Genomic DNA, 18,131 nt, shown 5'->3' with positions numbered 1-18,131 from the left:
AGACTTATGATGAACTAGGGACTATAAATATTGATTAAATATCAGAGTTACCTAGACTTTCAAAAATACTCAGATGAATAAAATGTGCTTTCAGAGGCTCACGTAGAAACCTCTAATGCAAGGTGATTTTTACCCTAATAATAGCATTACTTATATGACTTGGTTTATTCACCAGACCAGTGGTTCTTAACTGAAAGCATATATCAAAATTACTTAGGAATTCTTTTTTTCAAAAACGCATGTGCCAAGGGCCCATCTCAGGCTATGGATTCTGAATTACTTGTATTAGAGCCTTAGAATATGTACTTTAAAAAAGCTCCTGCAATGTTTTGAAGCTACTAGTTTCAAGACTAGTTAAGAAAAAGTAGTTAAGAATTACTACCCTTGACTGAAAGTTTGAAGTGGCAGAAACCAAGATTGACTCATCTGTCAATCTAATGGAATCTAATATAGAGCCTTGGAATATAACATGGTTTGTAGATGAAAGTGCAGTAAATGGTAAATATTCGTTGAGGAACAGCAAGCAAATGATCTTAAAACTGTACTTTTTTTTGTATATTTTAAGCTGTACCTTCATTTGATTTACTACTGGCTAAGTACATTTAAGAGTCAAACAGAAATTTTAAAATAACCTTTGTAAGGAAGGCTCATATTCAAAATTATAGAGCCTTATGTGGTCTCAATGCTTAGGGAGATGACAGATAATGTGTATTGCAAAAATAATTGAATGTGAAACTAGAGAGCACAGCAAAGGTCTAAAAACACCTTTAAAATGATAATTAATGACATTTGAATTTATTTTTATTTTATGTGTAAAAACATCATTTAGAATAACTGGTAACATCCCACATTGTACTGGGTTTCTTTTCTATATCATGTGTAATCATAAGTTGATGAACAATTATTTTTTAGTAAGTAGAATTTATGCATTTGAAGATTTCTCTCTCATAAAGTGGACATTTTGGATGACAGACATTCTAGAAACTTCCTTTTTGGAATGCCTTTGCTGCACTGGCCATCTTGACTTCCTACTTTCCACTTCTCTAAGACTTGCCTTCCCCTTAAGGAGGCTTCATTTAAGGTGGAATTGCAAGAAACCATCTGAGCCTAACATAATTAGGGATCAGTACATGATGGTCTATACTTGAGAACAGGTAGATATGGTCGAGCTCAGCATGGGCTGGGATGTTCAGGAAAACCTTCACGAATAGGTGAGATCCGAGCTGGATTGCACCTCATGAGATTGGAAGAAGGAAGAGTATTCCAGAACATCATGGAAAAGTTTATAGCAGTGAAGATGGGCAGAGCAAGTGAAGGCAGCGGGGAAGAGGTGTGTGGTGACTACCCAGTGCAAAGCCCTGGTGGAGGAAGGGGAAAGCTCCACAGAGGAGGCTACTTGGTCTAAATCATCCTTTTTCCCCTCCCCCTAAACCAATTACTGATCAAGTTTTCAACAGGAAATCTTAAGAAGAAATCAACTAGTTCTCTGTGTAGGTAAAATGCCATTCTGTGTCAGACTTCTAGGACCCGTCTTTACAGAGACACCAAGACACTTTTGTCTCCTAAAACCAAACTTAAAATTGAGGTGGTCTCTAGAATATTCTGGCTTCAATTAATTCCGTACCATGATTGATTCCCTACCATGATTCCCTACCGTGAATTGAATTAATTTTTATACTGTTTTTCTAAATCGATCTCCTGCCTGTTAAAAACACCCCTTGATTTTTGCACTGAAATTGTACTTTGCTACTTATAGATACATTAACTCCAGATGCTCCTCAAAACATGAGAAGTAGGATGACCAAATTGTTCCATTGCTTAGGACATCCCACTTTATGCCTGTGTCCTGGTATAATTATAAAAAATAGCTCCTTTGTTCTGAAGAGTCTCATTTTCAATGATTATTTTCATAGACAACCTAAATTGGGGATCTTATCCCTACTTAACACATGAAAAAACTGGGCTCAGAGAGGTGTGTCCTGCTTCACCACATTGTCTTAAGCATATCTGGGGGATAATGCAGGAGATCTTCCTCCTGATTGGCTTAGGTGCTAATTATGGGTTGTTCATTTGCATTCAAGTCTGCTTAAAGCCACAACCGTGTCTTCCTTTTGTCCTCAGGAGAATCAGGTTGTGCTTCTTTCACAAAGCCTAAGGGATGGTGGGAACTCAGGGGATCTCCAGTCTAAGAGAGGCCCTAGACAATTATGAATATAAATGAATTGTTTGTTTGGCAGTTTTCCATTTTCTCAACCAGTACAAGGCCCACAGGAGAAACTGGAATATATGCCCTAGAGAGAGAAATCAAGGAGAAAACCAGCAGCCTTTTTACTTCTCTCCATTGGGCTTTATCCCATTCCCATAGGATGTATTTTTTTTTATTAAAGAAGTTGGAGGTTTACCGAACAATCACGCATAAAATACAGGATTCCCATACACTACCCTATTAAGAATATCTGGCATTGGCATGGTACATTTGTTACAATTGACGAAAGCACAGCTTTATAACTGTGCTATTAAGTATTGCAGGGTGTTTGCCTGGAGGACCTGGGGCCCCTTAGGAACGCATCTGCACTGGGCTGACAGCCCAGCACGGCAGGCTGGACAAGTCAGGTCCTTATTAAGTCCACCCTTATGCTGGGCTCTCAGACTTGGTTCCTTCCTTTCCCAGCTCCACCAGCCTCTAGGCGCTCTTCCAGTTTGGGCCTCAGCCCTGACCTCTGGTGCTTCTGCACTCCTTCCTTGTGTTCTTCTGCTTGACACTTACAAGAGGACATCCTTGCCAGACCTCATTACCCTTTCTAATGACTGGCTCTGGGGAGGACACTTGTTTCTGTAATTCCTCATAGAATATGGGAAATTGGCTTAGCTTTTAACAAGGTTTTACTGAAAGCTTGGCAGAAATACAGAGGTAGAATCCAGAGACTAACTTACCATGGCTATTAGAGGTAGTTCTCTGAGAACCAGGAGATTGAATTTTCGTCCCAGAGCCCCTGCCCACCTTCTGGCACCAACAGAATTTCCAGAAATCACCACACCTGTAAATCCCAGCCCAGCGATGTCAGAAAGCACCAGTTCCTTCTACCCCTCAATGTGAAGCCTGCCTCTGTTCTTGCTTCGGGATTGCTCTTTAGCATGGTGGATAGTGGGATACTCAATCCCTTGATAAGGCAACCCTGAAAGTCCCTTGCACGGGGGTGCACTTCCAAAGCACAAGCTAGCACGGGTTGGTCCAGGTGGCCCTGCCCTGCCTGCCCCATGTCCAGGCCAGGAGCTTTTCATAACCCTCACCCAGACGAAAGAGGAGATTGGGCCTCGTCTCTCTCCTGGACTCTCCAGTTCTAGCTTCTGAGACTCCTGGGAGCAAATGCTTAGTCCAAATGTCATCCAGCATTTCCCAAATGCAGACAACACAGGCATGTAGTAGTATGGATCCAAATTCAAGTTACCCCACCATACAAATTCCCTTCCTAGGAGTCATGCAGCTTTACAGATTAATATATCATAGGACCAAATATAATATCTCGCTTGAAACATCTGTATCTAGGCCAGTTCCTTCTATAGGACCGTCCCAAGGACCATGAGTTGACACAATTTACTGCTGCAAGGGTCAGGGCTTCCAAAGTGGTCCCTGGAAGAGTACACAGTCTGTCCCATAGACAAGGTCCTGCCCTCGCCCTGCAAAGTGGGAATGCTTAGCAAACTTTTAAAAGTTTGTTTTTTAGTTTTCAAACTGTGTGATCCATTCTCCTCTAGGAACCTCCATTACACTACTGTATCTTAAAATTATGTGCGCATGTGTATTCCACATATACAGGATATATATTATGTACTTGTAAGCTATATATATTTCTCTCTGTATTTATTTATTTAATGTAAGCACTTCAGAGTAATCCTTCTAGATACAATCTGTTTCCAGAAAGGATTTTTCATTCATTGTAAACATCTGTGATGTCATCTTTATGGCTTCCTTGAAGGTCAAATAGAAATAGCTGAGGGATGTCTTATTTGTGTAAAAACTTTTAAAAGAAACATGTAAAAGGAAATAAAGTGGGACGCCTACTTTAACTTATTAAGGCAATTTCTCAAAATAGCCTCCTCTTCAAATGTGTGAAAATCAAATCTTAGTGTGTCAAGTAATATTTTGAATAAAACTGTGATAATGGGCTTTAGCATTACTCAACAGCTTAGTGTATGAGGAGTTCTAAATTGAAAACACTGAAAATGTTGGGAGAGCTGCTTATTTATTATCAACAAAACAAGCACATTTGTAAATGGTCACCAGTTAGTGAGATGATACAAGCAAGGAAAATCATCAGGGTCCTTCTTCTTATCCAGGTCGTTTATTAATTTTTAATGTTGTCTGCTGACAAGAACACATACGCTATGTTCCTGTAAGTACATCACGAGAAAAAAATTGATGTGGTGGGAGTTAGAGAAGTAGAGAGAAGACAACCGCAAAGTCATTTTGAAACTATGTAGTCTAGGTCTGCGGATACATATTTTTCAAATGTATCAAAAGTCTGTGTGACGTTGTGATTCCTGAACCTTAATAAACAATCTAAATAAAAAATTTGGTTATGCAATACTTGAAATATGCAAAAACTATAAAAATGAATATAAAATTCTCTGTACACAAGATTTAATAAATTTTTTGCCGTATTTGCTCCATATGTTATTAATGAGGAAATAAAATGTCATATATACAGACAAAAGCTCCTATCACCTCTCTCCCTAGAAGATATCCTATCTTAAAGTTGATATGTTTTTCTCAATGCATCTTTATATACTTCTACTGTGTGTATGTACACATAACAATGTTTATTATTGCTTTGTAGATTTTTAATATTTACAAAATGGTATCCTGTAATGCTGGGAAAAAAGCAAATTGCAAAAAGAATCCTTTATATATTCTGAAAACTAATCTTTTTCTGGTTTATGCATTGTAAATCTCATTTCCAAGTCTGTTAAATTTGTTTATGGTGGATTTTTATAAACAATTTAACAATCAAATAAAATTAAATGTATCCACATTTTTATGGGTTATTATTTTGTGTCTTGTTAAAGAAATCCCCTACCTGAAAATGAATGAAATAACCTTCTATATTTTCTCTTAGAGTTTTAAAGTTATATCTTTTATGCTTAGTCCTTTAAGCCATCTTGAACTTATTTTTGTGTATAGTGTGAGGTACGGATACAAATAAACTATTTTATGCTTTTTTTTTTTTTTTTTTACATATGGATAGCCAGCTGTACCAGAAATGAGTCTTAACTCATCTATTTTCTCTTCACTAATTCCTGGTGCACCTCTATCCTAAAAATATTTTGTCCCCTATACGTCTGTGGATATGGCTTTTGAACTTGATTTTACTCTTGAGCAGAATGGAAAAAATTTGTATTAAATATGCTTCTGATATTGACTAGTTTTGATGTATGTCTTACTTTGAAATTAAGAATTATACATGAATAGACTAATATTCTTATTAAAAATGTGATGCTTTAATCATTTATGCAAAATACTTTCAAGTGCTGATTTCTTTATTACAGTTAATGCTATGTTTATTCATCAATTTACTCCCTATTGATTGCTGACTACTGTGTTCAAATGGTTGCAGTAGACACAAAAGCCAGTCAATGATAAAGACAGTATATCAGTGCTACTGCAGTCAGCATTCTACTGCTTGATTGTTCCTGTATTATTTACATAGCTTAAATTGATGCTGTGCAGTTGGAATTGGTGATCAAGTAAGATAAGCATTAATAAATCTAATGCAGAATGTGTTCCCATTTGGGATCTGAGAGCTGCTTGGGCAGGCTGATAGCAGGTAGAGGACTCATGGGATTTCCAGTGCTTCTAACTATCCAAAGTAGCCAAGAGGAGAAAGTGTTGGGAGAGCCAGACAAGTGGGTTCTTGGGAGAGGACTAGGGTTCAAAAGCTGGAAAATTCAATTCTAAGATGCCAGTGCAGGAATGGAGTTAAGAGACAACATGACCCAGAGATAGCAAAGTCAGGAGTGAAGCCAAAGCGTCCAAGGTGGGGACTGAAGTGCTTGGGGCCCCCTTTCCTTGGCCGTAGGGGTGTCCCACAGTGCTTGGGAAGACGTGCCTGTTGAAAGGCCTGAGATCTGAATGGGCACCAGCCATGGGCTTTGTCCCTTGGCCTTATTGCATTTTGCTTTGTTTGCCTGACTTGAATGCCAGCTAAACTAAATTCTGTAGTTCCACATAGAAAGATTTTACAGGTCTTGTTGTCCCTTTTTCATTTAGGCTTTGTGAATGATTCTGTGACTAAATGTATTGTGGCTCTGCGCTTAACTCTGGTGGTGAAGGCCAGCAGCTGTGTGCCGGGGGAAAGCCATTCAGATGGCCTGGAGTGTTCTGGAAAAGGAAGATGCACCACGAAGCCATCAGAGGTAAGGGGGATGTGTGTAACCTGCAAATTAAATGAATATATATTTATATGTGTATGTGCGCATGGGTGTGTGTGTAGCAAGATTGGAAGGGGAGAGAATAAGTGCATTTGCTCAAAGAGCCCAAAGAATTTCTGGTTTCAATAAATAAATACCCTTATGTTTAAGTTTGCTAAAGCTGCCAGAATGCAATATACCAGAAATGGGTTGACTTTTACAAAAGAGATTTTTTTAACTAGCAAATTTACAGTTCTAAGGCCATGAAAATGTCCAAATTAAGGCATCAATAAGAGGATACCTTCTTTGAAGATAGGCTACTGGCATCCGGGACAGCTGGGTCACATAGGAAGATGTCAGGTGGTCTTTCACTCCCACGTTCTATTGCTTTTAGGTTCTGTGTGTCTTTGCTTCTCCAGGGACACCTCTCTGAGTCCTCCTTGTCCTGTGGGTCTTCTGTTAGTGTCTCGAGGACATCTCTCTCTCTTTCTCTGTGTCCTTCATTTGGTTTTGGGTCTCTGGGCTCTTTATCGCTTTCTCTGTGTTTTTGGTCTTTTTTTTTTCTCTTTATAGAAGACTCTAGTAAAATGATTAAGACCCATCTTAAATTGGGTGGGTCACAACTCCATGGAAACAACCTGATCAAAAGATTCCACCCATTGTATAGATCTGCACCCACAAGAATGGATTAAAAGAACACGGTATTTTCTGAGCTACAGAACAGTTTCAAACTGGCACACCATATAATTAAATAAATTAAATTTGTGCAGTGTTGGATCTTCTTGTTTTGATATGAGGTAGAAATTTAATGAGAAGATGTTGTCATTGTATTTGGTAGTAGAATAAAGAGAAATGGAAGAAAAGGCAAGCACGGAGTCATTTTCGTACCTGGTTTTGGAACTGTTGCCAACAAAGGTAATAATTCCCTCCTTAGATTTAGCATCTCTCTAGAGGTGACAGCAGAGTTCCAGAAGTAACAGAAAAACAAGAGAAGAACAGAAAAGAAGCAGGGACGTGAAGGCTGACCCATTATTTTTGACCTTTGCAGAGTCAGTATCTTTCAATGCTGTAGAAGACCTGAATGTGTTCCCCTTTTATCTTTAATAGCTGAGGTCATGTGGGCATGGGGGACGGACCCAAGGAAGCTTCTTTGCCTTCTTGTTTTCTGGTTGCTAGTGGCAGGAGTTCATACAGCAGATGAGCACAGGGCCATGGTGGTCATTTAGGCCACCCTTCATCAGATGGTCTCCAGCCGAACGTCCAGCCTCTACTTGAACGTCTCTGGTGAGGGACACCCCGCAACCTTTCAAGGGGGCCTGTTCATTAGGGGCATCCATACCTTGCCATCACTTCCTATTTGGTCTCTAGCATCTTTTCCTGTACAGAGATTTCCTTTGGAGTTAGCATGAAGTGAAAGTAGAATTATTTTAGAGCACTTTTAAGGATTGCTATTTTTGTTTGCCAGAGCTGCTATGGTAAATACCACACAACGTTTAAACAACAAGCATTTATTGTCTCATGGTTTCAAAGGCCAGTAGTCCAGTGTTAAGGTGTTGGGAAGCCCGCGTGTTCTCCTGGAGTCGACGGTGTTGTGGTGATGGCAGCCCTCTGTCACTTGGTGCCTGCTCTCCCCTTCCTTGCTTTGTGTGGCTTTGGACTTCTACTGCCTGCCTCTGAATTGTCCATCTTTATAAGGCCTCTGGCCATATGGATCAAAACCTACCCTGATTCACTTTGGCCACACCTTAACTAATAACTTCTCAAAAGGTCCGGTTTACAAATGGGTTCACATTCGGAGGAATGCAGCATGAGATTTGAACATGTCTTTTTCTTTTTTTGAGGAGGGGGCATTATTCAATCCTCAACAGTAGCACAGATTCAGTTTCCTTGGTGATGCCCCCTTGTGGCAAGGTTAGCACATTTAGTACTCATAGAAGTGTGAACGTTGACAAATGAAAAGGTAGGGGTTAACTGACAAAAGGAATTTTAGAGTAAACTTTCAAATACTGCTCTGTGTTATCTTGAAAAAAATCCATGACTTTCATGTCTTAGGTGTAATATTTCAATTGCTTAAATATTCCATTTTCCTATAAAAATATCACCTGTAGGGGGCAGAATATGGCCAGGAACTTGAGAGGCATTGGAAGTAATTTCTGCTAAATATTTGAAAAGGAGCACAAGTGTAAACCGAAACTCCCTGCTTTGGGAGGGGAGAGTGGCTGGAGGGAGGCCAAGAGGTGAAATATAAGGACATTTCTTTCATGCAGCCAAGCCTATCCTTTAGAGTCCAGCGTCTTTGCTTCTGCAAACTTGGACCAGCTTTTTTTTTTTTGATAAAGGGAGACCTCATTAATCAATGTATATTCTATTAAAAAATAAAAGCAAAGTGTGCTTAGAATTTTTCTATGACAGTTAAGCTTAGGAAGGGTGAAATAATTTGAGTAAAGATGAGGAGGCATCTGGAGAAGTTATTTGATAAGGAGTTTCCAGAAGAGATGAATCCTGAGAGGCTAAGAAAAGCCAACTGCTCTAGGTGGAAGAATGTCAGCCCTTCCAAGTGAATCTGCAGAGAGGAGGCACAGAGATCTTTCCCAAATTCATTCTTATAATCCCTAGAGAAAAATTTTGAGCTCTGATTAGATCTGAAAATGATATGGTCGGCAAAAGAGAAATGTCTTAACTAGGAACAGGGGACCGTTCTTGGAATTTCTGATGGACAAAGTGGTTAAGAGTCATTGTGAACTTTCCCTAATGGGTGACCTTTCTGGGGAGATTTTTTTCTTTCAGTTTTATCATGGTAAAATAGATACAACAGAGATTTGTCATTTAATTGCTTTTAAATGTATAATTCATGATGTTGTATAACTATCACTGCTGTTTCCAAAACTTCTTTTTCACCCCAAACAGAAACTGTGAATGCATTAAATGATGACTCCCACATTCCCCTGGGGAAACGTTTAATCCATAACCCAGTCACCATGTTATCTTAACAGTGGGGCATGTGGCTTAGCATGTGGGAATTGTCTGCCTGAAAACTCTAGCTAGAAGGCTCTATTTGGTGACCTGGAATTGATTCATTGAAAGGCAGTAGGGGGACTTAGTACATGGCAAGTAACCTGGCAAACCTTGCCAAAGGTACTTTCTTTCCCAGAAAAAATAAATAAATAAAAAAGATTAAGACGCCTTGGTGAAGAATCCATACTAATTTTGGAAGATCATTCCACAGGAAGAACATCTTCATTATGGCTCATGGCTCCTTTGTGCAACTTGAGCACCCCTAAGCTAATGCCTCCTCCTTCCAGACCACGTCCCTGCTCCCCACCCATTGATTCTAACTTCAATGGAACCTCAGTTGTTGCTGTTCTTGACAGCAGCCTGCTTTTACAGTCAGTGAATTTAGGGAAGTGGAGGTCAGTAATGTTATCGGAGCCATTATAATGACCCCCCCCCCCCCATGACTCCTAAGCAAGGGTCGAGTCTGGAATTTACCATGTTCTTTCCAAGCCCCGCCACATTGCTTTCTTGGAGAGAAATGTCCAGGCCAGTCCTGCAGTCCATGAAAATATGGTTGGAGTTGAGCACGGCAGGAGCAGTGGGAATTGAAAGGAGGTTCATCTATTTTATGTCTAGTTGAGTTCCTGCAGCTTTTTGCTGTTCTCATTAAGGCCATTGCAGTGCCTTAGGAATCATTTGCCAGCAATGAAAGACTGCAGTTTTCGTATTTCCATTTTTTTTTTTTTACTGTTTCCTAAAATTAGAGGTTAAATAGCCTTCCAAGCAATGCAGAAATCTACTCCATAACATAAGGCAAATAGAACTATATTTGATGATTTAATTTTATTATTTCTGATCATTTTTATATCTTTTTATTGGCTCATCCTCCAAAATAAAAGCCATTTTGTTATTTCCAAGCTACTTTCATTTGGTAACGGCCCTCATTTCTTTTCTGTCAGATGTACCTCGACTAGGGGATGTTTCATGATTCTGAGTTGAAGCGTGGCTTGTACTAAAGCTTACGCTTGAGGTTCTTAGATATTCCACCATCACAGGAAGATCTTTTTAATGTTTGCTGTAACACCATTAAGGAGTTCTCTATTTATGGAAACTGCTTTTGTTCCAAGGGTTGTTTCTGATCTTTCCTTCCCTTTAATAAAAAACAAAATTGGACTGTTGGCCACAGTTTCTCCCCTGGACCTTTATCACCCAGGTAGGTGTGGCACCTGTTTGATAATTCCTTAATTATCTCACAGGTAAGTGTCATGAAGTCCACAGTGGGCTCTTTGTTGGTCCAAATCTTAAACCTATTTTAGATCCAGATTAGGTCCTATCTGACTGTCTGAAGGCCAAGAGTTCTATCTCTTTCTCTCTCTAATTCATTGTTCCTCCCTCTTTACCAAATTGTATCCCCTTTCCCAAGTTAAGGGAGTAGTTTTAAAATTTTTGTTTGCCAGAGATTAGCTTGATTTAAAGTCATGTTCCAGGTGCCTCGCTTAGATTGTGATGCCTTTTGTTGGGCAGCCTGGTGGTTCTGCTGCAAAGTAGATTGTGACCCACAGTCCTGGAAGGAGAGGTCCCAGGAGCAGTACTTGTTATTTTCCCGTTCCTGTTGACTCCCTAAAGTGAATATGCACATCTTTTTATTGAAGGATTCCATTGTTAATCATTTCAAGAGTTAACAAAAAAGATAAATGCTAAAAATGGTGAAAGATAATGGGTCAATAAATATCCCAAAGTTTTCCTTTTCCTTGGCCCTGGTGTATCTTGGTAGAGAAATGCGTTCAAGCTTCCGTTCTTGGAAATTTCTAAGAAATTTTCTCTAGCTCTTGCTTTGGGACTCTTTCATCTCTAGGCTTTTTGGATGTAAACCAGAGCTGACCATTCGAGAGTCATTTTCAATCCCTTCTAGAATCTGTGTCTTAATTCTGTCTCCAGGTGTGGGCCTGAACATGGCAAAAGCACTCCTGAGTATCCTAAAGAGCTCTGACCTTCTGTTCTCTTCCTCATTTCTCTTGGAAGCTGAAGACTTCTAGGAAGTCCTGGTTGGTTTATCTGAAAGAAATCACTAACCTGAACTGATTTCCTGTCCATTATGTGTTTATTCTCTGCTCTCCTTGTCCCTGCAGGCCCCGTGGCCCTTGCAGGAGACACTCTCAATCCAGAAGCCTGTCTGTCCTATACTAGCTCCTCTCCCCACCTCTTTTTTCCTTTTTTCAAAAGCATCCGACTCTTTGTTAGGGCTTCCAGTAAATTCCTGTTTCTGAGGATGGTCTTAGAGCAGTTTGCAAAGCAGTGTGATGGGCATGCTGCAAGCGGGCTGACATGGGCAGCCCTTCTGGCTTCCGACCCAGCCCCTCCCATAGCCCCCAGATTCCTCGCCCAGATCTTTGTAGGAGATTGCTCCATCTAAGAATGCTTCCCCAGCCCTTCCATCTCTCTAACTATATTTTTAAGACTCAGCTCAAATGCCTCCTGCTCCCTGGAAGTGTTCTTAATTCACTAAGTACCAAATAACACCTTCCTCTGAAGTCCATAGCATTTTCTTCCTCTTATGAGACACAGGCCTTTTGACTTTTCCTTATAATTTTTTATGTCCAGAATTATTGGCCTTCATTTCATAACAGATTTTCTGAGGTGCCTGGTGCTTTCCTAGGCCCTGGGAGATGCACATTTAATGAAGCAAGATGTGGCCTCTGAGAAGAGATTAGGAGGTTGCAGAGGATGCTGTGCAAGCAACTCGTGGATTAGAATGCAGTGTGTTGTGCGCTGTGGGGAAGGCTGCAGGTGTGTGCTGGGAGCTCGGAGAAATCACTCAGATGTGAGATCACTGAGAGCTTCCCAGGAGGGTCTCGGGTTGTTAGTTTCCTTGAGGTCAGAATCGTGTCTGGGGGGCATTCTGTATCCATCATGGTAACGAGCACCGTGCTTTCCATGTGGCAGATGCTTAAAAACTGCGAATGGGATGAAAAAAGAAAAGTAACAAAAGAACAAAAATGTGATGGGAAATCCGTTCTCTAACTTCTGAGTTAAATGAATAATTTGAGTTATATATTTGATAGCTATGGAAGCATGGGCAATAAATGGTAAATTTCAATTTTTAAAATAATGGGACATATTTTCTGACCTAAGGCCATCTCATGGAGAGTGTGACCCAGAATGTTGTAGTAACCATTTAGGATTCTTTTAGGATCCTTTTAAAGCAATGTTGTCAATCCCCTATCATTTCAAAAAGAAATAGGTTAGAATAATTTGAAGCAACGGAGCCTCTGATGCTGTCGTTTGGTTGATTGAAACAATGGGTGGCCTTTTCTCTAGGGGAGGTGGTGGCAGTGTATGGAGGGGCAGAGACAGATGCCGCATTATTTCATCCATCACTTCTCTGAGAGCTGATTCTTCCATCATCATTAGAGCCAACAAAAGGCTCTCATGAGACCTTGAAAAGGCACTGTGACCTGGTAGGGTTATGAGAAAAAACTGAGTGGGAGAGTAGATGAGGGAACCCACAAAGACTCACAGAAAAGGCATTCACTGCTTACTTCTCAGCATCAGAATAGCAGCTGGCAGCCAGGACACGGTGTTGCTTTTTAATAGTTCTGTTCAGTTTGTGGTGGAGTTAGGTCCCCCACGGCTCTGCCAGCTGTATAGAGGAATAGCTCCTTTAAATAGGGAACAAAACACAGCAAGAGAGGGTACAGAATGGAATTGCATTGGGAAAATACTTACTGAACTGTTGTTTGTGTCATTATAGAGAGAAAAGACTAATGTATATTTAAAAAATGTTCTTCGGAGGGGAGGCATGTAATTTTTCTTGACTGAAGAAGTAGTTCCTTGTCAGTACTTATTGAAAATATTGGGACTGAATGCCAAAAACAAAGGTATCCAAGAATATTTATTTGCTAATAAGAGAAGGGTGATCTCTCCTACAGATTTTACTTGCAGAGACTGCTTTGTGAACCTCTGAGAGAGAAGGTACTTTAATGAACAATAAAAATAGAATAATAATTAGAAACATATTAACCCCAGAGACCATAAAAGGAAGTGCACCCGGCTGTCAGTGTTTAATGTGCGAAGAATAAGCTAGTTTAGGATTTCATCAGTTTGTATTTGAATCATAATACTTAGTACTAATGTAATAAAAAAGCCATTGCTGCCTCTTATGTTCTAGAACAGCAGGAAGATCGGATCATTGCCTGCCCCAAAATACACCAACCTATTTTAGTCACGTTATAAATTGTTTAAAGAAATAATTATAAAATTGTCTCAAAGGATGGATGTTTCATCGCATTTTTATTGGGCACCAGCATTTTCGGAAGGTGGAAATAGATCTCTGTATGCCGACAGTCATAGCTCCAAACGCACTAGGGTGAGAGTTATATCACCGTTGACATTTCAGGGTCATAGAATTTAGCGTAGAAGGCGATTTGAGCTGTCTTGTCCCCTTTTTTATTTTAAATCAAAAACTTGGGTCAAAGAGAGATTTAAGTCGTATGTCCAAGGTCTGAGAGCTAATTTGTGGTATGAGATGAGAATGAAGTGAGATTCCTGAGCTTTGGATCTGGGGTTTCTCCTGCTGCACAGCACAGCCTCGAGTCCCTGTGTATAATGTTCTCTGTGGGACCTCGTCCTTCAAGTGGACTTCCGTGCTTGATCAGCATCCTCTCGTCAAGTTTTATTGTCTACTGGGAGGAAAACCAGGCTTCAGGTGGAAATTCTTTTTGAATGGTATGACTTCGTGGCATGCTGGTGTTCACTTCTCACATTTTAGTGTGTGCACGGGTCACGTGAAGATCTTGTTAAAATGCAGATCCTGATTTAGGAGGGTCTGTGGAGGGTGGCCCAAAATATGACGCAGGTGATGCCAGCTCTGCTGCTTTGGGGATCAGAGACATTGGAATGAAGCATTAGAGGCACTGTTTCCATGACCTTGCAGAAAGAAGATTCTGCAACCTCTGAGCCATGAATTGCTTTGGAATAAATTTTAGTATGGGCTAAGCAATCTGGGTCTCTTTTACTCTAGAGCAAAGTTTGAGAAAATGACAATACAGGTGAAATAGAAATGCAGGGAAGGAGAAAAGTCCTGTGTATGGCACATAGCCTTTACATGTGGCCCAGGAACTGTGTGTTAGAAGCTCCCGAGTTTACACTGTGCTACTAATCTACATCTTCACAAAGAGAAGAGATCTCATTTAATGATCTTGTATTGGAGACAGACAGATATAATTCTTAGATTTTCATTCATAACTTTTAAAATTGCAGATATAAGACTTCTAAGCCTGAGGGAAGAAAACCCTCTCGGAGCTAGTGGGCTTGCTTTTCTTTGTTTTTCCTTGCCCTACAATATTTATTCTTTGTGTTCTGTGTTTCGGTTCCTAGATCAGTGAGCTGAGTGTGAGCTGTTGTGACTAACGCGGCTGAATGGGGTTGGCCGTGGGTGCAGCCTGCAAGGGCCTGGCTTTGTTGTTCCTCTTTAGCTCAGGTGGGATCTGAAACCCACCTGCGGATCTGCTACTGGTATTCTCCATGAAGCATCTATTGCACTTTTCACCTTGGTGCATTCATTTATTTTTCCTCACCTTCATTCCCTCATCTCCTACTTTGTGAGCACTCTTACATATCAGGCTGGGAACTAGGCCATCACAAAACAAGGGCAAGAAAATCAAGGCGTGATGCATAAAGACAGAAAACTGGGATTGGAAATGATTTAACTTGACCCTTACCAGATGCACCAAACCCTCTAAAACAGTATCAATCTCCTCAGCCTTCCTCAGCCTCTAATTAAATATCCAGCGAACAACTACTTGAGGCAGGCTGGCACTTCTTTAGGTTTTGAGGTGTGGGGGTGGTCAGAGCCCTTCTTTCATTGTCCACCATGGTCTTGGGTCCTGTGCAGCCACTGCAATATGATGTTAATGGATAAAGTCTCATTTCCTGCTTCTCTTTCCTCCAGGAGATGAGAGCTTTACCTTGATATGGACCCCATTCCTTCTGTGATATTGTCTTAGATTTTTAAAATCAATTCTGGATTTGCAGTTTATCCACCCAAGTTGTTGGTGTGTTAGCAGATACCAAAGGGTCCCTTATATGTGTCTGAGGAAACAACTGTTGGGGGATGGGACTGTATAACTTTTTCAGAACTAGACAGAAACACCAGTGTGTTTGGGCATATGCTTGATAGCATGTCTTAATTGCAGGAAGAGCTGGTGGTTTTTTTCATGGCGTTAGTTGAGATCTATTACCCACCTAGAGTCTATAGTGCTTTTATCTGAGAGCTTGGCTCCATTTTCTGTCTAGTGAGTTACAGACTCAATGGAAGGATTTGCACACTGGATGTAATGTTAGTTATTCAATTTATGACACTGTTGGGCTTTACATAGCTAACATTTTCAAACTTTTTGGTCTCAAATTATTGAAGACCTCAAAATGCTTTCTTTAGTGGGCTTTATCTAGAGATATTTCCCATAGTAAGTTAAACTGAAGAATTAAAACACATTTATTCACTTTAAAATAAGAACAAACTTATTGACATGAATAACATTTTTGTGAAAAATAGCTGTATTTTCCCAAACCAAAATATTTAGTGAGAAGAGTAGCCTTGTTTTCAGTTTTACAAATCTCTTTAATGTTTGGCTTAAGAGGAGACAGCTTGTTTTACTACTTGCTTTTACATTTAATCTACTCCAATTTAGCTTAAGAATAGGAAGAAAATTCAGCCTCATGGAGATATGCAGTTGGAAAAAGGAGAGGTGTTTTATGAGCCTTTTTGGTAATTGTGGGTATTCTTTGAAAATATTCCAGAATTTGACAAGTGGCAGTTTCTTAGAGGTTAGTCACTATGTGGAATCTGAAACCATATCAATGAGGTTTATTCATTCTGCTTCATTAAAATCCATCGATCTGTCTTGCAGTTTGGCTCTTTTACCCATGAGTGGTTTTTTAACATCACATATCGGTCATTTGGAAAAATTGTGTCACTGAGTTATATGGTTTCCACATGCTGACACATTTCATTATGCAATATAAAAAAAAATCACATCTGTTAATATCACCATTGAGCTTGTCAAAAAAGTCTTTAAGTATTGAGACTCAGTCAATCTTATAAGAGCAAATAGCAGTTTTCCAAAGTTTGAATTTTTGCTTGAAAGTTCAGATTTTCTCTTTGACAATAAAGACTGTCAGTTATCCTTGAAGTAATAGGCTCACTCCATTCATTTGAAAGAAAGTATCTGCCAGATAGCCAAGTTGGAATAACGATGATTTATCTGAAAGTTGTTCTTTCAAAGAAAAATGGTGTTCCATGGCAGTGACTGGTTCACTCCTGATTTAAAACAATTGCACAGGAACAGGCCACGGTGGCTCAGCAGGCAAGAATGTTCACCTGCCATGCCAGAGGACCCGGGTTCGATTCCCGGTGCCTGCCCATGTAAAAAAATAAAAATAAATAAAATAGAACAATTGCACAAGTGCTTTTTCTGGGATGACCCGGGATGTCAGTGCTATCAGCATACCTTACACCAAATGCTAAAATGATGTGTGCTCAAGGGCTGAGATTAAATAAAATTTTAATTTTCACTGCTTTGTGAGAGACATTCTAAGTGAGACAGGCATCTTTTCCTCTTAATGCCCAATGATGGTGAGGAATCCAGCGATGCCTGCTACAGAGGTTCTGTTTACTCCAGGCTGATATCAGCAGTTTTTCTCACCATTGTTTTTGTACCCTCAGGGCCGGTATCAACAAAATGACAATAGGCATGTCGTGTTTTAATATTATTAAAAAATAGCTTTAACCTTGTGGACTCTCAGAAAGAGTTTCAGGGACCCCTAGAGGTCTAGAAACCACATTTTGAGACCCTCTGGCCTAGAGTCTTGCCTCTACCCTGCCTTCTGGACCTCTTTATTAACTTTGTGTCCCTTTAATCTATCTTTTTAAGTATCCCCTAGCTTAATTTTGGATGATTCAATTTCTTCTCTCTTTGACTTGAAAAATACTTTGTAGCTTTTGTCTCTGCTCTGTAGTGATTCTTTGAATGACTTCCTTTATAACAACTCTGGATCAAATTGCTGGAAGCCAATTTGACAAATCTTCCTCCTTTTTCTGTTTCTTGACTCCCCCAGACTTCTAACTTCTAGCACTGTGAGACAATACATTTCTTAAATCTCCTAGTTTGTAGTACTTTGTTATGGCAGCCCTAGCAAACTAAGCAGGGGCCTAGAGAAAAGGGGAGGAAAATACCCTTCTTTAAGGTGGGTGATGCCAGGCCAAAGGCTTGTCTGAGTTTTGTTTTTATTTTTTTAATTTTCTAAATCATGCTATATTGTGCTTTATGTCATTAGAAAAGCCATTTTTAATTTTGCCATCAAAACTCAATTCCATTCTCATTTCTTTGTATAGGAGATTATAGTAGGGAAGATCTTGATTGTAAGGAAACAAATAGCAGCAGCTATCATCAGGCTAGTTTGTCTGGGAGCAGCAGCTTATGGGAATCTGGATTTCTTTGCCTCTGGATGGAAGCAGATGATTTGGTTTTGCCTGGGTCACCCTGAACACTGCCCTACATATGTCAATGCTAATATGTCAGCTTGGCCCGGGTTATCCTTTGTCTGAAAGCTTTTGAAAAGCTTGGTTGGTTTCTAGGGAATGTGAGATAAGGCAGATTCAGAGAAGATGGTACCCTCATATTGATTTGACCTGCAACCAACCTGGAACCAACCACCTTGTAGGAGAAACA

General features: G+C 40.0%; 1 protein-coding gene across 1 annotated transcript in view; it reads left to right on the top strand.

Annotated features, from left to right (window-relative positions):
* Window positions 1–18,131, top strand: part of DNER (delta/notch like EGF repeat containing) — a 389,785-nt gene that overhangs the window by 194,762 nt on the left and 176,892 nt on the right. The window contains exon 5 of the mRNA XM_077155359.1: window positions 6,269–6,414. Coding sequence (XP_077011474.1) covers window positions 6,269–6,414 — 146 coding nt within the window. The remainder of the gene's footprint in view (window positions 1–6,268; window positions 6,415–18,131) is intronic.

This window comes from Tamandua tetradactyla, chromosome 3 (assembly GCF_023851605.1).
Source record: "Tamandua tetradactyla isolate mTamTet1 chromosome 3, mTamTet1.pri, whole genome shotgun sequence".
NCBI lineage: Eukaryota > Metazoa > Chordata > Mammalia > Pilosa > Myrmecophagidae > Tamandua > Tamandua tetradactyla.
This window is presented reverse-complemented; position numbering and strand designations above follow the sequence as displayed.